The sequence below is a fragment of the Lissotriton helveticus genome, chromosome 3_1 (assembly GCF_964261635.1).
Source record: "Lissotriton helveticus chromosome 3_1, aLisHel1.1, whole genome shotgun sequence".
In the NCBI taxonomy this organism is placed as follows: domain Eukaryota; kingdom Metazoa; phylum Chordata; class Amphibia; order Caudata; family Salamandridae; genus Lissotriton; species Lissotriton helveticus.
In genome coordinates, this window is record NC_136061.1 from 1,406,809,080 (window position 1) to 1,406,835,226 (window position 26,147).

The 26,147-nt window shown below is 43.9% G+C and overlaps 1 protein-coding gene across 5 annotated transcripts in view; it reads left to right on the forward strand.

Moving 5' to 3' along the window:
* CLASP1 (cytoplasmic linker associated protein 1) overlaps positions 1-26,147 on the forward strand; it is a 1,618,163-nt gene that overhangs the window by 213,256 nt on the left and 1,378,760 nt on the right. For all 5 annotated transcript variants that reach the window (XM_078682066.1, XM_078682063.1, XM_078682065.1 and 2 more), the window contains exons 3-6: positions 4,257-4,335; positions 16,487-16,590; positions 20,111-20,202; positions 20,315-20,390. In XM_078682066.1, the coding sequence (XP_078538192.1) occupies positions 4,257-4,335; positions 16,487-16,590; positions 20,111-20,202; positions 20,315-20,390 (351 nt within the window). The remainder of the gene's footprint in view (positions 1-4,256; positions 4,336-16,486; positions 16,591-20,110; positions 20,203-20,314; positions 20,391-26,147) is intronic.

Below are 26,147 nucleotides of genomic sequence, written 5' to 3' on the forward strand. Positions count from 1 at the left end.
TGTGAATACCCTAGTACCCACGTTACCTAGACCAGGGACGCTGGGTACTTAGGTGTGAATTGGTGTCGGAAACCGCTGTTGAACCCAATTGAGGACTTCAGGAAAGTGCTGCTGCTGAAGAGGAGGAAAGTGTCTGGTGGAATCTGAAGGTGGATTCTAGATAAGAGGTACCAGCAAGTGAAGGGGACAGAGTCTATGTCAGTCAGGAGTGAGCAGGAGACTTGAAAGACGAATGCCCTCCGATGTCAGGTGTTGCAGGAGAGATGACGATGACCTTAACTCTGCAGCTATGAGGACCAGGCGATGCTGAGGAAGACCAGGAGCAGTAGATGAGCTGTCCCACGTTGGATGTCGTGTGCTGAGGTGTCAGTGTCCGGCGGGAGCACCAACAAGCCTTGGGAACGGCAACCCACGCAGAAGTCGAAGAAGGTGCAATGTCAGGACCAGCAAGTTCCTGGGGACTCACCACACGCAGAGGAGGCAGGGCAGGCCCGAGCAATCAAGGGAGCCCAAAAGCAGCAAAGATGACCCTCAACAGGACCCACAGGCCGGAGACACTGGAGTCGCAAGAGGACCAAGAGCAGCTCACCAAAAGATGCAGGCCATGGTGCAAACGATGCAATGTGGATGAAGACTTTGGTCACTGGAGATGCTTGAGGTTGGGGCTACTTGGAGCCCGAAGATCTTGTTGGAAGGAAGCCAACAAACCTTTGCAGCTGCAAGTTGACGCGGTGCACAGGGGTTTGGTTATTGCAGTCCTCACTAGGGATACTGGCCTCAAACTTGGTAAGAGGGCAGGGCAGTCCTCAAGAGATGTGCAGAACCACTACCTGTGTTGCAGTACCCTGCGTAGTCCCGAAGAACTTAGAAACAGCAGACTGTTGACTTAGTTGCAGTGCCTGCGAATGCAGGTAAGTTACTCCTTCACTTCAAGGGAGATTCCATCAGGTGTCTTTGATTCCCACAGGCCTTGGAAGGTTCCTGTATGATACACAGGCACAGACCATGCAACAGACTGAAAGGGGAACGAAGTCTGGGCCAAATGTAGTTTAGAGTGCCCAGACAGTAGAAGAAGTGGTGTCTGATCTGAATCTTGTCCCAAAATGAATCTAGGGATCCACCCTGAGGTAAGCCCTTAAGTACCCTAAAGAAAGGGTTGGAACGTTCAGGGGACCATCCCAGGGGAGGGGCTGGACATGGGGAGGTTACTCCCATGTCCTTTGTCCAGTTTCACTGTGTGTGAATAAACTATTTAGGAAATGGATAACAGAGCGTACCTAGATACAATTAGACACACTATAAGACCAGAAAGAAAAAAGAAATTATTTCAAAAATATATATTGTTATTATTTTTATAAGTTAGATAGTGAAAAAAAACATATATTTTAACAGATTTTGTAAGAAAGAATGAATAACATACAATTTTTTAGTCATAATGAGGATACATCCATAATCTCCTATGAGACCTATGCATGAGGAAACAAATACTTCTATGACTGTTTAAGAAGCTAATCATACACACATATCCATTCACACATGGCCTAGGTTAAGTAATTGAAACATGATATTGTCAATATAAAATCTGAATATGTGTATCAACAATAAATGACTTTTAACAAAAGAAAAAATTATATTTATCACAAGTGAAATAAACAGACAAGGCTATCATAATTCATGTCTACGCGCGTTTCGGCTCAACACCTTCATCAGGTAGCCATGATGGTCTAAGAAGGAAATCTTGACATGTGGATAAGTCAGATCACTGTCATTTCAATGAGACATTAAGATGAAGAGAATTTCTCCAATAGTTGTTTAGTGGGGCTACAAACAGTCTCGAATTGTAAGCGCAACCCATAAAAATATTAAAATGTAGCATGATTTTATCCGGAAACTGCCCCGTCACTATATCTGATAGAGTAGTCGGCGGAGAATGCTACTGTCTCCATACAGAATGACCGTACGGCATCCACCTTTGAGAGACGGTCATTCTGTATGGAAACAGTAGCATCAAGGAACACGGGTTCGCATTAAAGGACGCATTGAGTGTTTTATATTCCACATGTTTGGGTCTTTCGTCTCGTGACTTCGAGACTTAACACTAGGCACCAGTCAGAGTCATCCAGAAGATTTGTTCCTCCGCCGACTAATCTATCAGAGATGGTGACGGGCCAGTATCCGAAAAAAATCATGCTGCATTTTAATATTTTTATGGGTTGCGCTTAATATTCGAGACTGTTTGTAGCCCCACTAAACAACTATTAGAGGAATTCTCTTCCTCTTAATGTCCCCGTGAGTCTCTCATTGAAATGACATAGTGATCTGACTTATCCACATGTCAAGATTTCCTTCTTAGACCATCATGGCTACCTGATGAAGGCGTTGAAACGAAACGCACGTAGACATGAGTTATGATAGCCATGACCAGGTCTGTTTATTTCACTTGTGATAAATAAAACAAATTCTTTTATAAAGTGATTTATTGTTGATACACATATGCAGGTTTTATATTGACAATATCATGTTTCAATTACTTAACCTAGGCCATGTGTGAATGGATATGTGTGTAGGATTAGTTTCCTAAACTGTCATAGAAGTATTTTTTTCATCATGCATAGGCCACATAGGAGATTATGGATGTATCCTCATTATGACAAAAAATTGTATGTTATTCATTCTTTCTTGCAAAATTTGTGAAAATATACAATTTTTTTACTGTCCAACTTATAAAAATAATAAAAATATATATTTTTTAAATAATTTCTTTTTTCCTTCTGGTCTTATAATGTGTCTAATTGTATCTAGGTCCGCTCTGTTATCCATTTCCTAAATAGTTTATTCATACATAGTTATTCTCCCTGATTTAGGTAATGTATTCAGGGGTACCCCTTTTGTTACACATACGTTGTCCAGTTTCAGGCCAGAGCGGGAGCCAACAGCTCTCATAGCTGGTTTAACCTGGACTATGCATTGGGACACCTAATGTGCTCCTCGTGCAGACTTAGTGGCACTTGCAAGCGAACCCACCCGGTCCCAATACACTAAATCCTGTCTGGGAGGTGGTCACACCTCCCAATGACAGGATGCCTATTGTTCCACCTTCCCCATCTCAAGCTTGGCTTAGCGGCAGGAGGGCAGAATCGGGTCTCGAGTCTGCAGCAAGCATTTTGTGCTGTCTGGGTCTAGAAGGCTGTCACCGAGAACACAGAGGGCTTACGGAGGGCTCTTCCAGTGCTTGGAATCATACTCCCACACCGTAAACGTTGTGGGGGTATGACTCCAAGATGTTTTATACCAAACATAATAGGATTTGTTGCAGCCTATTTTGAGATGGTCTTGTCGTAATTATGCGGTGCCCCTCTAGATAGTATATGGCTGTTTCACTTACAGCCCGGGAGAATGTTCTCCGTAGGCTGCAGGCGTGTCCTGCCCAGGCAGAGGAACTCTCACACTTAGAACCAAGCACCCTGTCTTCAGGATTAATAAGGTCTGCTATAGGGGTGATGTATAGGTTTAAAGTTCAGTGACCCTAGATATAGGAAACCTATATCTTTAATAAGTGGTGCTAGCATTAGCTTACACAGGCTGCAATGGCTGGCCTGTAGTTCTATTTTGAATGATCTCTCAGGGGTGGGATAATACATGCTTCAGCCCCTGGGGGACTTCTGGGGTACCTATGCCCTGGGTACCTAGGATGTACCCAAGTACTGAACATAACAATTTACGTGAGGAAGCCGAGAGACTGGGGTCCTGTTTAGCAGGAGCCTAGTCAGACTAGACAAAAACCAGCATAGCACCAGGAAAAAAGTGGGGGTAACCAGCCAGAAGGATCCTACCTTCCTACAGGAACAATATATTCGCCAAGTCGTACGTTTCAAGATTCAAGCCAAAAAGGTGAGCCATATGGGTGAAATGACAACCACTAACATTACAGTGCGTCAAAATCTTTGGGTACAAATTTTGACTTTTACTGTTGCCTGTTTAATAACTGTTACTTGTTGCCAACTTTGTACAATCATATTTTTAGAGGAATGCATACAAAAGTTTGTGTTAAATGCACAAAACACTTTCCCTTTATTCGCAATGCTAGATCTACCAGCTTTGCTGTTTCGCATTAAACAAGTGTTTGCTAGTGTATATTGATGGTCTCTTTGCGTTTTCTCATTTTTTCATTGACTTCTATTTTTGTCACAGTTGTTGCATTTTCAACATGCCTTCCGTGTGACTTTAATGTCTGTGTTCCCATTTTGTTTTTGCAGGTGGCTTTGCTTGGAATGGATGTTTTGTCTGCACTGGTGTCCCGTTTACAAGATCGCTTCAGGGCACAGATCGGCACAGGTAAGGCATCACCCTTCTTAAATGTTATTCCCTATCCATTCCAGTCCAGATAATTGAGGATAACTGATAAAAAAAAGAATGTGGATGATTTGCATGTTGCAGCTCTTGCTTCCAGGCTATTTCATGTTTTTAACTTGTGGATCTGGCCACCTAATATTAGAACTGAAAACTGCTTCTATAGCTTTGAGCACCGAACATTGTGTGGATGGGCAATAACAGGCATGTGCCCTACCAGGGGCCGCACCTCTGTTATGGCGGAGGAGCATCACACACATTAATAAAATGGTAATAAATACAATTTTATTATGTGTTGCAGGCTCGCGCAAAGGCAGGGGGCGGGCTCATTGGAGCAATTGTACTATTTCTTTAGCCCCCTGCCAGGGCGCATATCAGATTGGCCGGCAGCCTCCATCCAGCTAATCTGACCTATGCACTTCGAGGCAAGCAGTCCCAGGGTTGAGAAACAGCTGAGGGATTGCTGCTACAGGCCCCCAGCCTCAAAATGAGTGTTGGGTTAGCCTGCTCCAACCAATCCTGGAGCCGTGATCGGTTGGTTTTGGAAGTCCTTCTCTTTCTGCCCGAGTGCCCTCTGAGGAGAGAAGAGAGAGACAGCAACTGGACCTTCCAGCAAATGCAACTTGCATATGGTGAGTTTTTGGGGTGTCACACCCCACCGTGTTTAAATGTTGCCAGACGCTACTTTGCCTTACACCGGCACTTCCCTATACATGTCCAAATTATTGGTAACCTTGGTAAGTTTTGCCTGTCATAGCAGTTTTTTCTTGACTTTGAGTGTCGATAGGATGCTTTTTCTCTGGTACTAATCGTCATAGAATGCAGGACCCAAGCCATGTTTTTCGTATTCTCGCAAGCATTTGCTGCTTATTCCCCCCTCCATCATACACTTCCTTCAGCATTGACTGGCTGCAGCTTGCTTATGTGCCACAGCGCTGCGGCTTTAAGCTGTGCGCTTAGTGTCACCAATCGTTTGCTTGGCTGACTCTCATAATCTCTGTTATTAATATTTATTTTATATAATACAGACATGGCCCACCATCCAAGCGCTTCACAATAAAGCCAGAACATAGCAATAAACAAATACAAAATATACATGTACATTAAAGGTGGCGTAAATGCTAGTTAGCCTCGATCAGGAGGTAGAGCTCTTCTTATTCATTCATAACAAAACATAGATTTCAAAAGCCGGTGGTACAGTACCCCATGAAGAGCATCAATAGTTTGTGCAGGTTGAGGTTGGAATGCGATTGGAGGGAGCATGAGGAGTTAGGAGCAGTTTGGGATAAGTGTTGTTTGAAGAGAATGGCTTGAGTTCTTTTTTGAAGGTGGCATGATTTTCAGTCAGGCGACTTTTCAGCGGGAGGGAGTTCCATATTTTTGCGGCGCTTCCGAAGAAGGATTGGTTTATGTATCGCTTGTGTCTAAAGTGGGGGTTTGAGGAGGAGCAATTGAGTGTTTCATGAATCTCGATCAATGCCTGAGATTTTCAGTCAGTTTATATTGAGCTCTCTCCTCTATTTGAAGACACTAAAAGGAGCGTGCAATGGATGAGATGTGATCACATTTCTTGTGTCCTGTCTCGAGACCTGGCATGTAGGACTTCTCTGGGGACTTTGGGAGTGCAATTCCTTAGTCCAGTCTGGAGCGCACGAGCATCTGGACAACAGATTTAAGGTCCTGTGCTTGGATGAGATTCATGATCCTCCAAAGCAGCCTTCGGTGGAACCAGGCACTCTTAGCCATGGAGGAGATATGGTGCTGGATGTTAAGGTGTTTGACAAGGGTGAATCTAAGAGATTTGGCATTCTGAAAGATAGAGGGGTGATCATCAGTGTCCAGGAGGCATTCCATCCAGTCTTGGATTGAAGCCTTAACTTTCTTAGGCGAGATGAGAAGAAATTCTGTTTTCACTGGTTTTAGTTTGAAGGGGTTGGTTGGCATTCCAGTTTCAACTCTTATTCAGGGAATAGTAGAGGCGGGTGAAGTCTTCCGGGCAAGATACCTTCAGGTAGAGTTGGGCATTGTTTGAGTATAGGTGGAAGAGGTCTCCTGAGTACCAAGAATCGTGCATAGGGATTCACTGGAGAGCTTGAAAAGGGTTAGGGAGAGAATCAATCCTTGGGGGAACCCTTGCTGCAGACTGACTGGATCTGAGAAGCATGATTGTCAGCTGATCCAACATAGATTCTGCAGTTTAGCGAAGTATGAAATATTTTTTTTTTCTGATGGATACATCTGCCAGTGGATTCCTCACTTTGTGAATATCCCCTGCGTCAGCAACAATCGGAAAATTCTTTTGTAGCTCCTCACGCCAACATGGACGATGTCACAGAAGCACAGCATATCGCGCGGTTCCGCTGACGTCACTGACTCCATAATAGGACTCCGTCGGCGTGATGACATCAGTTCCCTTTTTTCCACGTCGTCGACGCTAACGGTTTTTCTTGGGATCCTCAGTAGCTCGTTTGTTACTTTGTTACTGTTGTCTTTTTTGAGTTAAATCTGGTTTCCTGTTGAAATGTCTTCGAGGAAATCTGGGTTCAAGCCTTGTGGGGAGTGCGGAAAGTTGATGTCCATTACGGGTCCGCACGAAGACTACGTGTGGTGTTTGTCGTCGGACCACGACGTCCAAGGATGCCCCTGTTGTAAGAAGATGAACCCAAAGGCACTTCGAGAGAGAGAGAGGAAGCTGCTTGTTGCGAAGTTGAAGGGGAAGAAAGGTAGGAGACTTTCGAGGTTCTGCTCGAGGTCGGCTCGAGGTAGTCTTCGGGGAATGCTTCTCGATCCAAGAAGAAGCATAAGAAGAAGCACAGCTCTCGACGTCATTCCGGGAGAGAATCGGATTCGAAGTCTCCAAAACGTCGACATCGGAAGGACTGTGTGTCTCCTTCGCCTATTGTACCGAATCCGGAAGGTGAGCCTTCTCCTGTGGAGTCTCCGGAGCAGTCTCCGGCTCCGGCGTCGAACCCATCCCCGACGCACTCTCCACCTCGAGAGGAGGAAGAAGCTCCATTGCCTGAAGGGCCTTCGTCTCCAGCGCGTCATCCATCGGATTCGATTGACCCGATTCAGGCTGTTCCTCGACAGGAACAGAATCTGGGGCCTTATCCACCGTTTCCAGGCCCGGGTCAAGACCCAACGCATTATCTGAATGCAGTGTATGGGGTCTTTTCAAGAGCCATGTACCCCTCTGGAGCACCATCTGGTCCCATGGGTCCAATGGCCTTCAATCTGGGCGTCCCTCAGTCATATGCACCGGCGCTGTGTATGCCTTTTATGCCGGCCGACGCTGTCTTGGCATTTCCCAGCGCCAAGGTCGTCGACTCCGACTCCATCTTCATCGGCTCCGGTCTCGACTCGACCTCGTACGCTCCAGGCTGTTCCTCTGGATCCGAAGCCGGAGCTGTCGGAGTCGATTGTGGCTCCATCGCCCCCGAGAATGAGATCGAGGCGGGAGGCTCAAAGGATGCTGGGAGGAGCAAAGGTATCGAACAGAGGAAATGGAGGAAGGAAAGTTACAAGATACTGATGATTTGTTTGATGAACTTAAAGAGGCAAGTGGTTTGGAGTTATCTCTGGAGTGGCAGCTTTCCTCGGCTTCTGATGTTCCATCAAAGGATGTAGCACCATATCACATGCTCATTAGAAGGGCTGCTGAAGTCTTAGATTTGGAACTGCCAACTGCGGAGTTTAAATCTAACATTTTTTCGGAGGTGCTCCATTCTCCCTCTTCAGTGGTGGAGCCGATGCTACCTTTTAATGAGGCAATTACAGAGACAGTTATGGAAGTGTGGCGTAAGCCTTTTTCGTCTCTTGCAGTTTCAAGGGCTGTTGGTATAGGGTGGCTCCTGGGGATCCGGACTTCTTGTCAACACATCCGTCTCCTGAGAGTTTGGTAGTTCAAGCGGCCTGCTCCAAGTAATCAACTGGTCCCTTTCCTCAGGTGCCTAGTGACAAGGAGTCTAAGAAACTGGACCAGTCAGCGAAGAAGGTTTTGTCTTCTGCTAGCATGGCCCTCAAATCCACAAATGTCACATGCCTTTTGGGGCGTTATATTCATGCTCTGATGGACTCTGCGAAGCAGTTGGTGCCAAAAATACCTGAGGAGGACAGGCAGAACATCAGTGAGGTTCTTGCAGATACACGGGATGCTGCTCGCCAGGTGATCCAGAGCAGTTTGGATACGGCTGACTCTGTGGCAAGGGTCATGGGGTCATCTGTTGCCACTAGGAGAGCTGCTTGGCTGAAACCATCTGAATTTTCACCTGATGTGCAGGCTAAGTTGATAGATCTTCCTTTTGATGGTACCGGCCTGTTTGGTAAGAAGGCGGATGCAGCCTTGGAAAGGTTCAAGGAGAGCAAGGCGACGGCTATGTCTCTGGCGTGCAATCCAGAGGTTCCTCGAATAAAAGATTTAGAGGTTTTGGAAGATCTACCTTTCGTTCATACAAGCAGCCACAGCAGCAGTAGAATTCCCTGTAAAAATCTCACAGGGGCAGAAACAGGACCCGTGGTCGAGGTAGTCAGTCCTCCTCCTCCTCCTCCTCCTCTTCCTCCTCCTCTTCTTCCTCTTCCTCTTCCTCTTCCTCTTCCTCTTCCTCTTCCTCTTCCTCTTCCTCTTCCTCTTCCTCTTCCCCCATTCCGGATCATGTTGGTCCTGTAGGGGGTCGGCTTACTCATTTTCTACAGGATTGGGAATCGGTCACATCAGACCTTTGGGTTCTCAATCTTGTAGAAAATGGGTATGCTCTTCCCTTTCGGGAATTTCCCCCAAATTACCCTCCTTGTCAAGGATTCTGCACGAAAGACCACCTACTTCTCCTGCAGGAGGAAGTCCTGACGTTAATGAGAAAAGGTGCGTTAGAGGTGGTCCCGGAGCAGGAAAGGGGTCAGGGATGCTACTCCCGGTATTTCTTGATATCCAAGAAGGATGGCAGGCTTCAAGATGCTCACCCTTGCGCAGGTTCTTCAAGCGCTGCAGCAAGAGGACTGGATGGTGTCGAACGACTTGCAGGATGCGTATTTCCACATCCCAATCCTGAAGTTGCACAGGAAGTATTTCCGTTTTACGGTAGGATCGCAACATTACCAGTTTGCGGTTCTTCCATTTGGTCTTACTACTGCACCTCGAGTCTTCACCAAGGTGATGGGGGTGGTGACAGCCCATCTCAGAAGGTCGGGGATACCAGTATTCCCTTATTTGGATGACTGGATTATCAAAGCAGAGTCGCCAGAGAAGGTGCTCCATCATCTGCAGATTACAACTCAGTTGTTGTACAGGTTGGGGTTCTCAATAAATGTGCCCAAGTCTCACCTGGTGCCCTCTCAGCGCAACCTGTTCATGGGTGCGGTACTGGATACCACTGTGTGTCGGGCATTCCCTCCTCCACAAAGGATTCTCGACATACAGGAAATGATTCCTTTATTTTACAATGGAACGGTTGTTCCAGTGCTGAAGGTCCTTCATCTGCTCGGTCTGATGGCTTCCTGTATTCTGTTGGTAAACCATGCACGCTGGCACATGAGGGCACTCCAGTGGTGCCTCCGCAGGCAGTGGTATCAGCAAAACGGAGACCTCAGGGAGTCAGTGAGGATCTCCAGAGAAACTGCGGCGGATCTATCTTGGTGGAGTGTGGAAGGCAATCTGTCTCAAAGAAAGCCCTTTCATCTGCCTCCATTGGTGGCCACAGTGATAACGGATGCATCCACCCTAGGGTGGGGTGCTCATTTGGGGGATCTGGAGATCAAGGGTGTTTGGTCTCCAGAGGAAAGGTTGCTTCACATCAACCTTCTAGAGTTGCGGGTGATATGTTTGGCGCTCAAGGCCTTCCTCGCTTCCATTCGAGGTCAGTCAGTTAAAGTCCAAACGGACACACTACCGCGATGTGGCATGTCAACAAACAGGGAGGCGTGGGATCGCATTGCCTTTGCAGAGAGGCTCTGCGTCTCTGGTCCTGGGTTCAGGACCATCAGATTTGTCTGATGGCAAATCATCTGGCCAGAGTTCTGAACGGACGTGCAGACAGTCTCAGTCGGCAGTTCTCGGCTGATCACGAGTGGAGGCTTCATCCGGATGTAGTTCGTCATGTCTTTCGGACGTGGAGAACTCCTCAGGTGAACCTGTTTGCCACTCACGGAAACGCTTACTGCTCGTCATTCTGCAGTCTCCAGTATCCGATGCAGGGAGCTTTGGGGGGCGCCTTTCAGTTGAGTTGGGGCTCACAACTCCTTTACGCGTTTCCTTCCATACCAATTGTTCCTCGGCTTCAATGGAAGATTCGCCAAGACAGGGCCCAAGTCATATTGATCGCCCCGGATTGGCCAAGAAGGGCGTGGTACACAGATCTTCTCCACCTCTCCTCGTGCCCTCTGCTCCATCTCCCTTTGAGGGCAGACCTACTCTCGCAGTCGCAGGTTCTACACCCCCACCTCCAGAGCTTACACATTCATGACTGGAGATTGAACGGGGCAACCTGAATTCTTTTTCTCTCCCACCTGACGTGGTGGATGTTATTTTATCAGCCAAGCAGCACTCCACCAAGTCTATCTATTCTTATAGGTGGTCCAAGTTTGTTTCATGGTGCGGAGAGAAGTCCATTGACCCCTTGAAGGCTCGCTTTTCCGACATTCTACAGTTTTCTCTCTCTGCAGGGATTTGCTGTAGCGACAGTGAGAGGTTATCTTTTGGCTTTGTCGGTATTCCTTTCCCTGCTGGACCAGCCTTCCTTATTTAAGTTACCTGTTGTTTTAAGATTCTTAAAGGGTTTTACGAATACATTTCCTCTCACTCCTTTTATTGTGCCTCAATGGGACTTGAATCTTGTCCTTACTTTCTTAATGGGTTCACCTTTCGAGCCCTTGTACAGGTGTCCCTTGAGGTTGTTATCTTTTAAAACGGTCTTTCTGATCGCGATTACCTCGGCAAGGAGGGTAAGTGTGCTTCAAGCTCTAAGTTCAAAACCCCAGTTCTTGGCTATTCATGCTGAAAGAATGGTACTCAGGACCAGGGCTGATTTTCTGCCTAAGGTGGTAACTCCCTTCCATCTGGGGCAGTCCATTACCCTCCCTACCTTCTATCCTCCCCCTCACCCTTCCAAGGAGGAGGAGAGGCTTCACCGTCTGGACCCTAAAAGGGCGGTGAGCTTCTACCTTGACAGAATCAGGGAGTTCTGAATTGATGACCAACTCTTTGTGGGTTTCGTTGGCTGCAGAAAAGGCAGAGCGGTGCACAAGCGCACGCTGTCTAGATGGATTGTCTTGTGTATCAAGATATGCTTCTCCCTGGCCGGTAAGGAACCTCCAGAAGGTTTGAGAGCTCATTCTACTAGGGCAAAGTCATCTACATCTGCCTTGTCTAGAGGTGTTCCTGTGGAGGCCAATTGCAGGGTGGCAACTTGGGCCTCCCTCCACACTTTTGCAAAGCATTATTGTTTAGATGCAGAGGTGAGGAGGGACGGACACTCTGCTTGTTCCGTCCTTCAGGACTTCTTGGTATAGAAGGGTGGACACCCTCCTCCGGGAGTGGGACTGCTGTGGGAATCTATTCACAAGGTGAGGAATCCACTGGTAGATGTATCCATCAGAAGAACAAATTACTTACCTTTGGTAACGCTTTTGCTGGTGGATACAGTATCTGCCTGTGGATTTCTCACATGCCCACCCGCCTCCCCGTTGTCCACTCTTGTTTACCTGCATTTATGGCAATGTTTTCATGTATATATGTTGCTGTTAAAGGCAGTGTATTATTCCATTTGCTTTCCTAAATTGTCTTCACACTGTGTGTGTGTTACCTTGGTTATTTTGTACTGTGTACACTGTATATATATCTACTGTTATTGGTCCGTCCGTTTCCCCCGAGGGCACGGAAAAAAGGGCGGAACTGATGTAATCACCCCGACGGAGTCCTATTATGGAGTAAGTGACGTCAGCGGAGCCGCGCATGATGCCGTGCTTCTGTGACGTCGTCCACGTCGGCGTGAGGAGCTACAAAAGAATTTTCGGAATGTTGCTGACGCAGGGGATATTCACAAGGTGAGGAATCCACAGGAAGATACTGTATCCACCAGAAAAAGCGTTACCGAAGGTAAGTAACTTGTTCATCTGTCTACCTCTTCTCTATTCATCCTTATTTCATCTGACATCTCCTGCTGTCTGCCCTCCTAACACTTTTCCATTTCTTTCCTACTTTATCTTTGTGCTCTCTATCTTTTTGTTATTCTCTTCTCCTTTCTCTGGTTCTTTCCTTCATTTCGCTTCTCTCCGCCTTCATATACTCCTTAAGTCTTCTACAGCACGTCTCCTCCTTCCCTTTTCCTGTCATTCCCTGCAACTGTTTTCCTGCATTCTTCAGTAATCGGAGCCTCAGGCATATTTATTGTCTCCCATTAATTCATTCCATTGCTCTTCTGCATTCCTTTAGTTCTTTTCTTCCTGAATTTCTGCTGTTCTGCATCTATTCTTTTTACTTTTGCACCTCTGATCTCCAGCAGGCAGTTGCTGTACTTAAGGACATCTGCTCTCTTCCATTCATTTGTCACGTATACCTATGTTCTCCTTATTTACTTTAATCTACTCCTGCAGTAGTTCTATGTTGCGTGGCTTCAGTTTTGAGCCCGCCATCTGTAACTGATTTACCCTCGCCATATTAGTATGGCGGGGGTACCGTGGCGGACGGAAAGACCGTCCACCACTTTTCCCCTGGCAGGCAATCGTTACGATTGCCTGTCATGTGGATCTGGCAACTTAAACAAAAGCAATGCCTATGGTAAACGTTTTTTGAAAACTATAACTAAATTCTAGAAAAGACACCATTAATTGTCCTTTCCTAACCTATAATCATGGTCATAAAAAAATAATAAATCTCAGTTGAATCAAAGCACTTGTTTTCCTATATAAGCTAGTGCTAAATTAATCACTCTTAAAAGGATTATTAAAGCTGTTTATTATTTCTTTAAGCTTATTTTTTCCTTTTTAGTAACACTTATTTTTGCCAAAACATATATATACAAACACAAATATACACAATTTATACAATACAAACAAACAACATTTCAAAAATAACAAATTTGCTGGTCTAAACAGCCCACAACTATTTCAATAGAAGGACGTTGACTTATAATTATGTCACAATATTCCCTATATCCGGTCATCAACAAAAAGTATATAAGAGCTTCGAAGGGTCAATTCCTTTCTCCCTCCAAATTATATCGAGCTCCTTATCTATATAATGTCATATGTTGTATCTCAATTTTCTTATGTTGATGCCTTTATATGTGCAGTCGACGCGTTTCAGCCTTTTTCTTAGTTCAGGCCTCTTCAGGACTTTGGGGCAATTCAACCAATTAAATCCTTAGGTCAACATCTCTTGTTGTATCATCTTTAACATGAGTTTTAAATTATTCCACTAATGAATCCCAATCTTGTGAAAACACAGTTTCTCAAAGCAGCTCTTTCCTCTTGGTGCATGTGTGTGCTTTCAGATAACAACTAGGTGGAACAAAACCTTACTTCACGTCTATACCATCGGGAAGGTCTCGCTTTCCAATTTTTCGTAATATTTCTCCTGGCTAGCAGCAGCGTCAAATCTATAATCTATAAATATAGTCCAGGATCTGCCTTTTCCAGGTCAGGTAAAGAGGCCCATCACCAAGTAATCTAAGGAATTGTCTATAGTCCTCCCATCACTCTGGACAGAAGATCTATGCCCTTGGTTCAGTAATAGGAAAGGGAGTTTAATTTGTACAAAAGTTAGGCAATGAATCGGGGGAATATCAAACTAGTCATGAATGTCTCAAATTATCTCAATTCTCTGTTATTAAATAAATCAGTTAGAGGGAAGATGTGGGCTGCTTTGAGAAGGATGGGTGTTCCATCTGCGCTACTTGAACTGACCATCAGATTGCACGAGGGGAACTTCGCTAGAGTGAGATGGGGTGGTCAGGGCCAGGTTACTGAATCCTTCCCCGTGACTCGTGGAGTGAGACAGGGCTGTGTCCTGGCCCCCACTCTCTTTATACTCTTTATTAATCAGGTGGTTAAGTTCCTGTCAGCTATCCCTACCGACGCCCCATCATTGGGTGGGACCAAATTTCCCCTTTTAATTTTCGCAGACGACACACTTATACTGGCCAAAACACAGAAGGGTCTACAGGCAGCTATAAATAAATTTGTGGACTTCTGTAACGAGAATGATTTAGAAATTAATATTAATAAGACCAAATTCATGGTGTTGACAAAGAAAAAACCATTGAGGGGCCATGTCACGATGAACGGGTCTAGCTTGGAGCAGGTTGAAGTAATGACATACCTTGGTGTAACAATGGATTACAGGCTACGCTGGAAAGAGCAAATAGCGGCGCTTAGTCTGAAATTTGCTCGTTTGTCCGGCTGTTTAGTGAAGGAGCAGCGGTGTTCTTTGTCTAAAAGAGTTTTGCCCGCTCTTAAAATTTACAATGCTAAAATCAGATCAGCAATATTATATGGGGCTGATATTTGGGGTAGTGTGGATTTGGCTGTCCTTGACAGGATCCAGAACAAATTTCTCCGTAATTTAGTTAATCTTCCTTCCTCAACACCTGTATTACCACTCCTGATGGACATGGGCTTTTATTCTATAAAACATCAAGCTCAGTACAGGATGGTGGCGTTATGGAGACGTATTTGGTCTACCCCGGATCTTGCCATGTTTGCTCAAGAATTACAGGACGTTAGAAAGCAACCAGGGGCAGCTGAAATATTATGGTTTAAGTTAATCAGAAATACTCTCACTGGAATGGGCCTTCCCCTGTTATGGTCAGATCCGGGCTCCCATATCTTTCCCTCAAAGAAAGATTTTAAACTACTCTTTTGGTCCATGGTGAAAGAAGAACACGTTGCTCTCTCGGAGAAACCGAATCTGACTGGCCTGTTTCTGCTTTTCAAAGCAGTTCCTCATACTGAGACCTACTGGGATGTAATTCCTAAAACCTTAGACAGGAAACTCTACCACCAGTTTCGTCTAGGTACACTGCCACTAAGGGATTTCACTAGTGGCTGGTTGAAATCGGAGTCATCCCTCTGTCCTTGCTGTATTGGACACAAAGAAACAATAGGTCACTTTTTGTTTGTATGTACTGCTTACTATGAACCACGCCATAAGTGGTTAAAGCCCATCTGTAACAGATTAAAGACCAGGGTGAGCAAGGAAGCTTTATTTATCTTAAAAACTAACACTTCCGAATGGCTATCCATTGGACTAGCAAAATTCCTTGGATGGGCCTGGTTAATAAGGATCAAGTCAGTTCGCAGTACTCATAGTTTAATTTCAACCTGAAATACCATAGAGCATGTTAATTTATCATCTTTCGACCAGTATTGTCGTTGTGTTTATAATCAAATGTAAGGAAAAATCACTTTTTCTCAGTTGTCTTTATATGTATATTTAATTGTGGTTTTTAACTAAATTCTTTTGTCTAATTATAAATACTAATGACTATGTTATTTTGATTGCATGTAAATATTTTGTCTTTTATGAAGAAATTTCGAAAATAAAGACGTTAAAAAAAAAAAAAAAAAAAATACAATAAAAATAAATCAGTTAGCATAGAGATGAATTATTCGGGCCATAACCCTAAATGGGTAGAACAGATTTAGTCAGAATTGGCAGTCCAAGCAGGAGGATAAAAGGAGCATAAGGAAACTTATATCATCTACTCCATGTGTTTGTTATGCTAGCTTGATAGCACCATTATTTCAGTTTTGGTGAATGACCCTATATAGTAGACATGTTTTTGTGGCAACAGCTTCTTTTGTCTGTGTTTTTATTGCGATCTATTTGGCTAATGTCGATATTACGCATTTTTTTTTCCTCTCACTTTGATTTGTTGTTGGCCTTCATATTTAATCATCTCTTCAATGACCCTGCGAAGATAGTTATGCAAAACTACTTCTGTATTCACTTTATACTAGTTAGAATTTGAAAGAAAAAGAAAGGCATGCCACCTGAAAGTTCCTTAAATTGCTATGGTCTGCTACTGTGATATCTATGCATTATTTGAGCTGTAGATCAGAAAGTTGGAATTGTTTTGTATGATTTTGACACGAATTAATAGTACTAGAAGTGTGTTTTACCATCTCTTGTTTCTTTTCTTTGCAGTACTCCCAAGTTTAATCGATCGGTTGGGAGATGCCAAGGACTCTGTCCGAGAACAAGATCAGAATTTACTACTCAAAATCATGGAGCAGGCCACTGTTCCTCAGGTAGCTTTAACCATTTGTATTTACTACATAGAAATGTTTTTAAACTATACTTTTACCTAACTGCTATTGGTAATAATCCTACATTAATGTCCTAGCATGAGCTGTTTTGGCAGAAATAATCGATCATTTGATGAATTTAAGTACAGTGCAATACATCAACTTCCTACAGTAGCCTCTACTTTCAAGCTTAAATGATATATTTGCCCCCCCCCCCTCTAGCCCCAAAAGAATGGTGACTTGACTGTCCCAAGTTGGGATTGCAGCTTTTCACCCCAAATCACACAACTGGGGCTCCAGGCAAAGTTGTAGTGAAACTTCATATCCTCCTACCAAAAGTCTGGACCAAAGGCACTCACTGGTACTTCCAAGGTAGTAATTACAATAGCTCACAAGAAAGATCACAATGCAAAAGCAGGCTGCATGAAGGCCCGATGGGCCAGCTTACTGAATAAAGGTTCTTTTTTAATTTAATTCTGTCTGAACAGGAATAAATACAAACTTTGGAAAAAGGCAAACTTTGCAGTACATGGCTGCCTTGTACACCTGAACAAATATTTGTTCACAAGTAGACTGATAAGGCAAGCAATTAAGAGATGTGTTCCCTCATAAATTATAGATTTTCGAAATATTACTATTTCTGAAATATAATGTCCTCCTGATGAGTAAGTATTTAAACCAGGCTACGCTATACAGTAAACGTTCAAGATGTGTAATCTGTTATACTAAAATCTATTGTATATACAGTAAATGTTCAAGATGTGTATTCTACGTTGTACTATATTCTATTGTGCATGTTTTTGATATCCAAATGTCTTAGAAGCACAACTGTCTTAAGTATCAACCAAAAGTAAAAGGGTTCCGCCAACGTATCATCTGATGCACTATTTATTTCTTAGTATAGATCTTACAGGTCACAACAGGTACCTTTTAAAAAAAAAAAAAAAACATTTTTTGTATTGTTTTATTACAAAATTCATAACAGCAACAGCCAGGAGGCATGCATTCGTTCTAAGAGACTTAATCAATGAGGAGGGGGAGGAATAACTGTCCATTCAGTTCCCCTGGTTAAGGTACAAGAAATCAAAAAAGGGGGGGAATGGACACTTGTAACCGCGTTACCTTGGTTATACTTAAAAAACCCTCCTAAACGCGGTGATTTGGTTGTTAAGGGCGGTATATCTTTTTCTCCGCCTGACACACGCGTTATGGCATAGTCATAGGGTTGATTAAATGTGCAGTATGCCTACCTCAACCTGAGGTAACCTCTGGTCCAAGGCGGTAGTGTCCAGAGATAGTAAGGTGCCCACATAAAATTAAGTTTAAAAAGGACAAGCTAACATCAAATAAGAATTTTAATACAAGTAAGATGTTGCTGTTTCAATAAAAGGAAGGGGTATACCAAAGGACCGAGTTACTAGGTCCTATTATACCACTTGGAAAAATCAGTCAACATGTTTCTGCTCCTCCTCGCCCAGGTGGGTCTGTAGAGCATTCGTCAGGACGTTTAAAAAGGTTATTAGTACTTTCACTATTTGTGCAGTGCTTACTGTGGGTATTTTGTTCACCACTTGTCTATTGTTTGAGGTTTCATTGAACCTCACATATTTATCGACCAGTCATCAGCGGGGCATGGATATTTTATATATCGCAGGCCGCAGTATGGAGATTCTCTGTCGTTTGTGCTGGCTCTTCCTGGGGCAGAGTAACTCGGTCCTTTGGTATACCCCTTCCATTTTATTGACACAGCAACATCTTACTTGTATTAAAATTCTTATTTGATGTTAGCTTGTCCTTTTTAAACTTAATTTTTTGTGGGCACCTTACTATCTCTGGACACTACCGCGTTGGACCAGAGGTTACCTCAGGTTGAGGTAGGCATACTGCACATTTAATCAACCCTATGACTATGCCATAACGCGTGTGCCGGGCGGAGAAAAAGATATACCGCCCTTAACAACCAAATCACCGCGTTTAGGATGGTTTTTTAAGTATAACCAAGGTAACGCGGTTACAAGTGTCCATTCCCCCCCTTTTTTGATTTCTTATGCATTTGTTCTACTCCGTACGTACACAATACATTCAATATCCATATAATAGAGTAGACCTGACAGTTTTGACTAGTAAGCTTTTTTTTTTCTGAAGTAAAGCTACGTTCAAATTTCATTGTGGAACCATAACCGGTCGGACATATAGTGTGTTACATTTATCTGGGAGGAGTTTCATGTGTACTGCTGTAGTTTTCCTATGCACCCCATACCTTTCGAATATACTGGGACACACGACAGTTACCTATTATTGTTTAGATTAAAATATTTGAAAATGGTTTAACACAATACAACAGGGAGCAGAAGTGATATTATTGTATATGTACCTAGCTACATTTTTCCTGCTCCTTATTAAATAACTCCATAAAAAAAGTGACAACTTAAAATGTGTGTGTTATTGTAAATGTACCTCGTATGTTCACAGATAAGCACTATTTTAGTGTTTCTCTTAAATGTAATTGTGCACGATATATGATCTTTGCTTCGGTGACCATCTACACCTTCTTTGGAACTGCCTCTTGAGTTTACCTTGTACGAATGACTAAATGAGATAATGTGTTAATGCTCTCCCCCAGTCACAGTCAAGAGAAGCCTAAGTAGTAGAGCATGGCGCACGAGAGAGTGGTCTGAAGGTCGACTAGTCTTAAAAGGAAGCCAGCTCTCATGTATTAATTATCGTGTATGTCTTCTGCGCTGTTCCATTAAAACATGGGCCTTAGATTGTTAGCTTGAGGCAGTCTAATCATTAAAGGTAAAACCACCGCCCTTAAATTAGTTAACATACATATGGTATTCCTTCAGGTACGGTAGTTAGACACCTTGTTAAAGATGTAGTCATTCAAAGAAAAACAAGCCCCCATGTAGTATTTAACATGTTTGTGAATGACCTCTCTGCTGTGCCTTTAGACATGACTTTAGTAGTCCTCCATATGTGGAAGGCATGAAAATCCTAATAGGTATTTTTAACCTTGGTTTGGATTGGACTTTGTTCTTGCATGCAATAGGTATATAGTCTTGAGTCGACTAGAGTGGGTTTAATCTCAGAGTACACCATCTTCCCTGCCATGCTTCCGTGCATCATGGTTCTGACATTGCTTCTGGTCTTTTGGCATTCAGTTGGACCTTGGCCTCCTGTTTAGAGCAAGTCTGGAAGTCCCTTCAGACTCTGAGCTACTTTTTTGGGTGCAGTTTAAAGTGGTTGTGTACAGACTGCTTCAACAGTGTTTTTGTGTTTCACTTCCACATCCTCTCATCGTGTGACAGTGTAATGCCCTTTTGCGCCATTTTGTTCCCTCACTTTCTCTACCTTTATCTCTCTAGTGAGGTTACTATCCTTTTAAAAAAGATGTCTTCTCAGTACTTTCAAACATTTGCCAAAGTTCTAAGGGTACCTCAGCAAAGCTAGAACTGTGATAATGAAATCATGCCTTATACTAATTTGGCTGTTCTTTTGTGTTTTTGCTTTTTATCTGCAGTATGTGTGGGATAGAATGTTGGGAGGCTTCAAACACAAGAATTTCCGAACGAGGGAAGGAGTTTGCCTCTGCCTTATTACAACGCTCAGCGTGTAAGTCTCCACAGATACGTAGCTTATGGTCATGGTTTGCAAAATACACATGCTATATCATCCAACAATCATGGCTGCAAGAGTGATCTTAATTCCTTTTTTTTTCTTCTAGGCATGGAGCCAATAGTTTAACACTAAGCAAAATTGTGCCACATATATGCAACTTACTTGGCGATCCCAATAGCCAGGTGAGTTTTGTGAAGATTTCTGAAGATCTGAAAATCTTGTCTTCCGAGAATAGTAATGTTACAACCAGTGAACCAGTTGAACATTTAATGTATGTGCTGCCCTTGTGATAAAGTAATAATCTACACTTCATACTCTGCGACAAAACCAAGTGTTATGTCTGTTGTTACATTTACTCATACATATCCTGATTAAAAAAAGGTGGGACCTTATGTTTCAAATGACTGAAAATAGCGAGAATGCTTGTGACTTTTTAGTTTCCGGCACAGCATAAGTCACTATGGTGAATAGTTGTGGTTTTGAGGATTGGGAGGGGTGGGGTCAAGGTGTTACGTTTTATATGGAATGTGGCTGATGTACAGTGTATGGGGAGGATGTGTTTGTGTACCTTATAATTCACACTCTGGCGGGAGGGGAAGGGTTTTTTGTTTGCTAGACTTAACTTGTCCAGCTTTGATCCAGTCCGATGAAAAAAGGGTTACAATTTATTGATAAACAGTAACCAAATGTCGATGTGAAGGTGTTTGATGACCAAGAGTACGACAAAAAAAAGCTTCTGTACTTCATTACTGCTATTGCACAGTGTAGACTGGCAGAATATTATGCCTTGTCTTATGGATGACAATCTCAAAATTGCTCCAAAAAATGTTTTGTTCAAGTTCACAAGATTGTGCATTTTAGAAACAACAATGGAATGTGATCATATGCTCACAGCCTAATAAACCAGCAGTGTCCAAAGTAACAGCAGTACAGACATGCTTGGGTGCTCTCTGATTAGCCCACATATGTTGAGTCCAGTCCTATTTGGTAATGTCAGAACCTGACCCTTGTAATTGCAAGTTGCTTGGACAAGAGTCTATTGGAGAATAGCAGCACATGCTTTTAACATTCGTTACAAAATAAAGCAAGGAAAAATTATACTATAACCAATAAGAACTGACACAACTGCTACATTATAAACTAAATTCTCAGAAAATCACAGTACATAAAAGCACAACCTTTCCATCCTGTGGATTTCATGTTATTAAACTGTGAGAATTGGCCTCTTGCTACGACTTCCTGAAACAGATGACATAGGTCGCAAGCCAGCCCACAATCTCCTCCTGGACCCCAGTCACCACCGAAGATACAGCATCGACCATGAAAGACATTCACTCAGGAGCCCCCACGGACCCCGGACCCCTGCACATCTTCCACAGAGCTGCAGCCACCATCGCTCCTGAACTACGGCGCACCATCCACGCCACCCTCAAAACAGGCATCTTTCCCGACGACTGGAAACGCGCCTAAGTCAGACCCCTACTCAAGAAGGCCTCAGCAGATCCCACGAACCTCAAGAACTACCGACCCATCTCCCACCTCCCCTTCACAGCCAAAGTCACAGAGAAGGCAGTCAACACCCAACTGGCAAAATTCATCGAAGAAAACTGCATCCTCGACCCCTCCCAATCAAGATTCGGCAGCAACCATAGCACCGAGACCGGTCCACTCGACGCCACAGACGACATGCGCACCCTTCACGACCAAGGACATACTGCAGCCCTGATCCTACTCGACCTCTCTGCAGAATTCAACAGTGTCTCCCATTGCACACTCACCCCCAGACACCACGATGCTGGCATACAGGGCTCTGATCCTTCCTCACCGGCAGAACCCAAAGAATCAGACTGCAACCCTTCCTCTCGGAACCCGCGGAAACCAACTGTGGAGTACCCCAAGGATCGTCACTCAGCCCCACGCTCTTCAACATCTACATCGCCCCCTTCGTCAGACAGCAAGGACTCAGCATAATAACCTAAGCCGAAGACACCCAGCTCATCCTCTCACTCAACGAGGACTCCATCACCACTAGACTCAACTTCTAAGAAGGACTGAAGGGCGTTGCATCCTGGATAAACAGCAGCTGCCTGATGCTGAACTCTGAGAAGACAGAGGTATTTGTCCTCGGCCCCTCCCCCTCTGCATGGGACAACACCTGGTGGCCCTTGCCCTTTGCAGCCCTCCACCCGTATGGACCACGTCCGAAACCTCGGTATCGTACTCGACTTCTCCCTATCCATGACAAAAGAGGTCAATGCCGTCGCCTCCACCTGCTTCAACACCTTACGCATCCACCGAAAGACCTTCAAATGGATTTCCCAAATCAAGGAAGACCGTCACAAACGCAATCATAACCACCAGACTGGACTATGGAAATGCCCTCTACGCCGGGATCAACAAGTCTCTACTCCATAAGCTCCAGACCATACAGAACACAGCAGCCAGACTCGTCCATGGCATCCCTCGACACGAACACATCACCCAATACCTGCGTAACCTCCACTAGCTCCCTGTTTAGAAGAGAAAAACCTTCAAGATACTCACCCACGCCTACAAATACCTCCACAACACTAGACCCCAATAGGTCAACAATAGAATCTCCGTCCACGTACCTAAGAGGAATCTCCGGTCCGCCAACTTCGCCGAACCCTCGCCCATCCGCAGAGCAAGAACAAGTGGGAGAACCTTCTCCTACGTTGCGGCCAAGACCTGGAATGAGCTCCCAGTCAACATCAGACGTGCCCCAACCCTGAAGACCCTCAGGACTTGGCTTTTCAACTAAACGGAGCTGGCCCCCCAACAACAGCGCCTTGAGACCCTTATGGGTGAGCAGAAAACTCCCCTGATTGTTTGATTGAGAAGGTGACCTTGGAGGGGATTTAACTGTTGTCGCTTGCTTCTTTGGTTATTGGAGAGTAGAAGGGATGGACTTGAGGTAAGGGAAAGTCCTGTGTGGACTTTATGTACTCAGGTGAGTCAAGTGAATGGACCTACACCCTGGAGATATTTTTGCGTCGGAAACATCTTATCTTAACTCTCAACGCTGTTCTTTGCAGTCGGAACCCTCTTGAAAAATGTAGACTTGAAAGTAAGAAGCTGATGATCATTGACCAGTGTGATGCTAAATGTACTTTTAGAGCTCACACCTATCCCTGTGATCAGATGGTGCTCAATCCTGCAAGTGTGCATTTTTGTTCAAAATGAGTCTGTCAGTAGTGGCGATGTCTTCAGCTCTTTGGGAAATACAGCGTCATTCTATACAGTGGGTAACAACAAAGTCGTTTCCAGTACTCCTCATGCATGACACCAAAACGTTTCTAATAAAGCCCGCACTCGTGTTCAGTCACTCAAGTCCACTTCAGACCTCTCCTCGCTTATGACCAGCAACCAATGTCTGGATAAGAGTGCCACTTTGGTCATCACACAACTCTGCATTTCAACATTCTTCTAACGAAACACACCCTGGAGCCTAGCTTGCTGTCGTCCAAGTGTGACTGTTTACCAGGATTATATCCCAGCGCTCTTCCAAGATCAGGACAGGGCCGATATTTGAAAACATATTAATTCATGCATTGGCGAAGCAAATAAGCCTGGTGTTGGCAGTCCTTTGCATGGCTTGTTTTGCAAAATATTTCATATTTTTAATTTATGTTTTGTAAATTGGCTAAAAGCAAAATATATTTTTGATTTCAAAAAGCACACATTGCTACAGTAGATACTGGCATGGAAGGGAACTACTTTTTATGTAAATATGCTCCTTGTGAAGGAGTACAATGCCTTCACTAACATGTTTGTCAGAACCTTAAGAGGGCTAACCATGCCTGGTTCCAGAAAATTCTATCTGAATGGGCCAAGGTTGTGTTTGGGTGGGCCAATGTGTCCCCAATTTATGACAATTCTGGAGGTAGCCTACATGCGCTAGCTAGATTAACATACATTATATTTTCTTCCAAACAGCCGTACAGAGCATGTGGAGAGGTATTTGAAATTTAAAGCTGATGTTTATACTGGTCAGGCCTAACCCATATAATTTCCTGCAGGCGAGGCTTTAATAAAAGTACCTGGATGCCAAGGAGATTGTAACATTAGTTCACGTTTGAGAAGGTCCTGTAACCACAGCCAAGCCTTTGCATCTCTGCACTAGGAAAACTGGCTATTTACTCTGTGCAATTTGTTCAACACATTTCTTTGCACACTGTGATCTTTGTTACTGTTTTATTTTTATGTCATTCTTTTGCTTCATTGATAATGTTTAAAAAAAACAGTAACACATTTGGAACAAAAAAAACTGTACTCTTGATACCTGATAGCAGTTTTCATGCCAGGTAATTGTAAACCTGGTAATTGTAGTCCAAGAGGTAACATTCTGGGGTGTATCATACAGAGAGCCCTGGGGTGCAACAGTCCACTTTGGGCGATGTAGCATTTCTGAAGGGGGTAGCTTGTGCAGTTCCTTCTGTAATACTGATAGCATTGGTGCACATATAGAGCTAGCGCTATTTTAGAGCGCATTCCCTCATTTTTATGGGAGTATGGCCCCATGCAATTGAGAGAATGACTTTGCCTCTGCGCCCGACCCATATCATGGAATACGGGTACAGGGGTAAATAGACTTTCAGGATGCGCACTGACGATACACCACAAAAAGGTGGTGCACAGTCTATGTGCCTCCTTATGCCAGACACCTGGAGGGTACTAAGGGGCTACCAGGGACCCACTAGACATCACCCTGCAGACAGGTGCAGTCACTAACTACACCTGCCTGCAAGGGACTCTCTCTCCTCTCTTTAAATTGCAGGCAGCATGCCGCTTGCATTGTGAAACACGTGATTTCATCACTTATAAACATCCGCTCTATTTTTCATTGAAAGTGCTGCCCACGTGGCAGGCGCAGTTCCCGGGCTGTCCTGAGGGCAGCACATTAATTGTAACAGGATGTACTGTTCCTGTTTCCACCCAGCGCACCTGCCTAAAAGTGCGCAGTGACGCAAACCGGGACCGTACTCCCGATCTGTAATATTGGCCCTGTTATGTGAAAACTCCCTTACAAACTCATTCATGCTTAGGTTTGCTGGGCGCTCCATCTCATGCACAACAATGGTCAAATTTGGTTTCCACTCATGCGACGGGAAGGTGAGAAGATAGGAGATAATGTTGAAAAGGTGTTCTCACAGGCTGTTGTTGCAATTCCTATTACAACTACCGAAACGTACATTTCATGAAGTACTGGAAAAGCGTTGGCATAATCATGCACAAGTTCACAAATGGTGACAGCATCTGTGCTAGTGAAGCTTGAAGCAAGCAGACCGCATGTATTTCCTGAATGTGTATGTGATGCAGATTTGGGTCCTGCAGGTCGAAGGATCACATGCTCTGCAACTTCTGTGCATCAATCCTCAACTGTGCAACCTCTCACTGTATCAGTGAACCTTATTAAACATAGTGCTATACAATGAAATATAAAAAGTAAACAAACACTATTTAGGAAATGTGATCAAGCAGAATAGATGAAATATTGTCCTACAAATTTTACATAAATGATTTTAAAATAGCTGTATAAAGTATTTGCTGCAATGTACACAGAGACTATCCATTTATTTGGAAATCATACTTTGTGGCAAACTTTAGTGATATCAACTTTAAAATATACGTGTGGAATTAATTATTTAGTTCTGTGGTAAGCATTTGGATAATAAGCCTTAATACTACCATGTGTATATCATGCCACATTGCATAATTTTTGGTAGCTCTTTATTGAACTGAATTTTGATCAGTACCATTGGTAGTACATGTGAAGAATAAGATCGCTACGAACAGGAACTCTTAATTTAAGCAGATGGGGAGGGTCAAATTATGCGTCAGGGTTGACTAACTTATGAAGCAATGAAAGCCAAATAACGCGGCGTAATGAGGCACATTTTGTGATCGTACCACTTTGT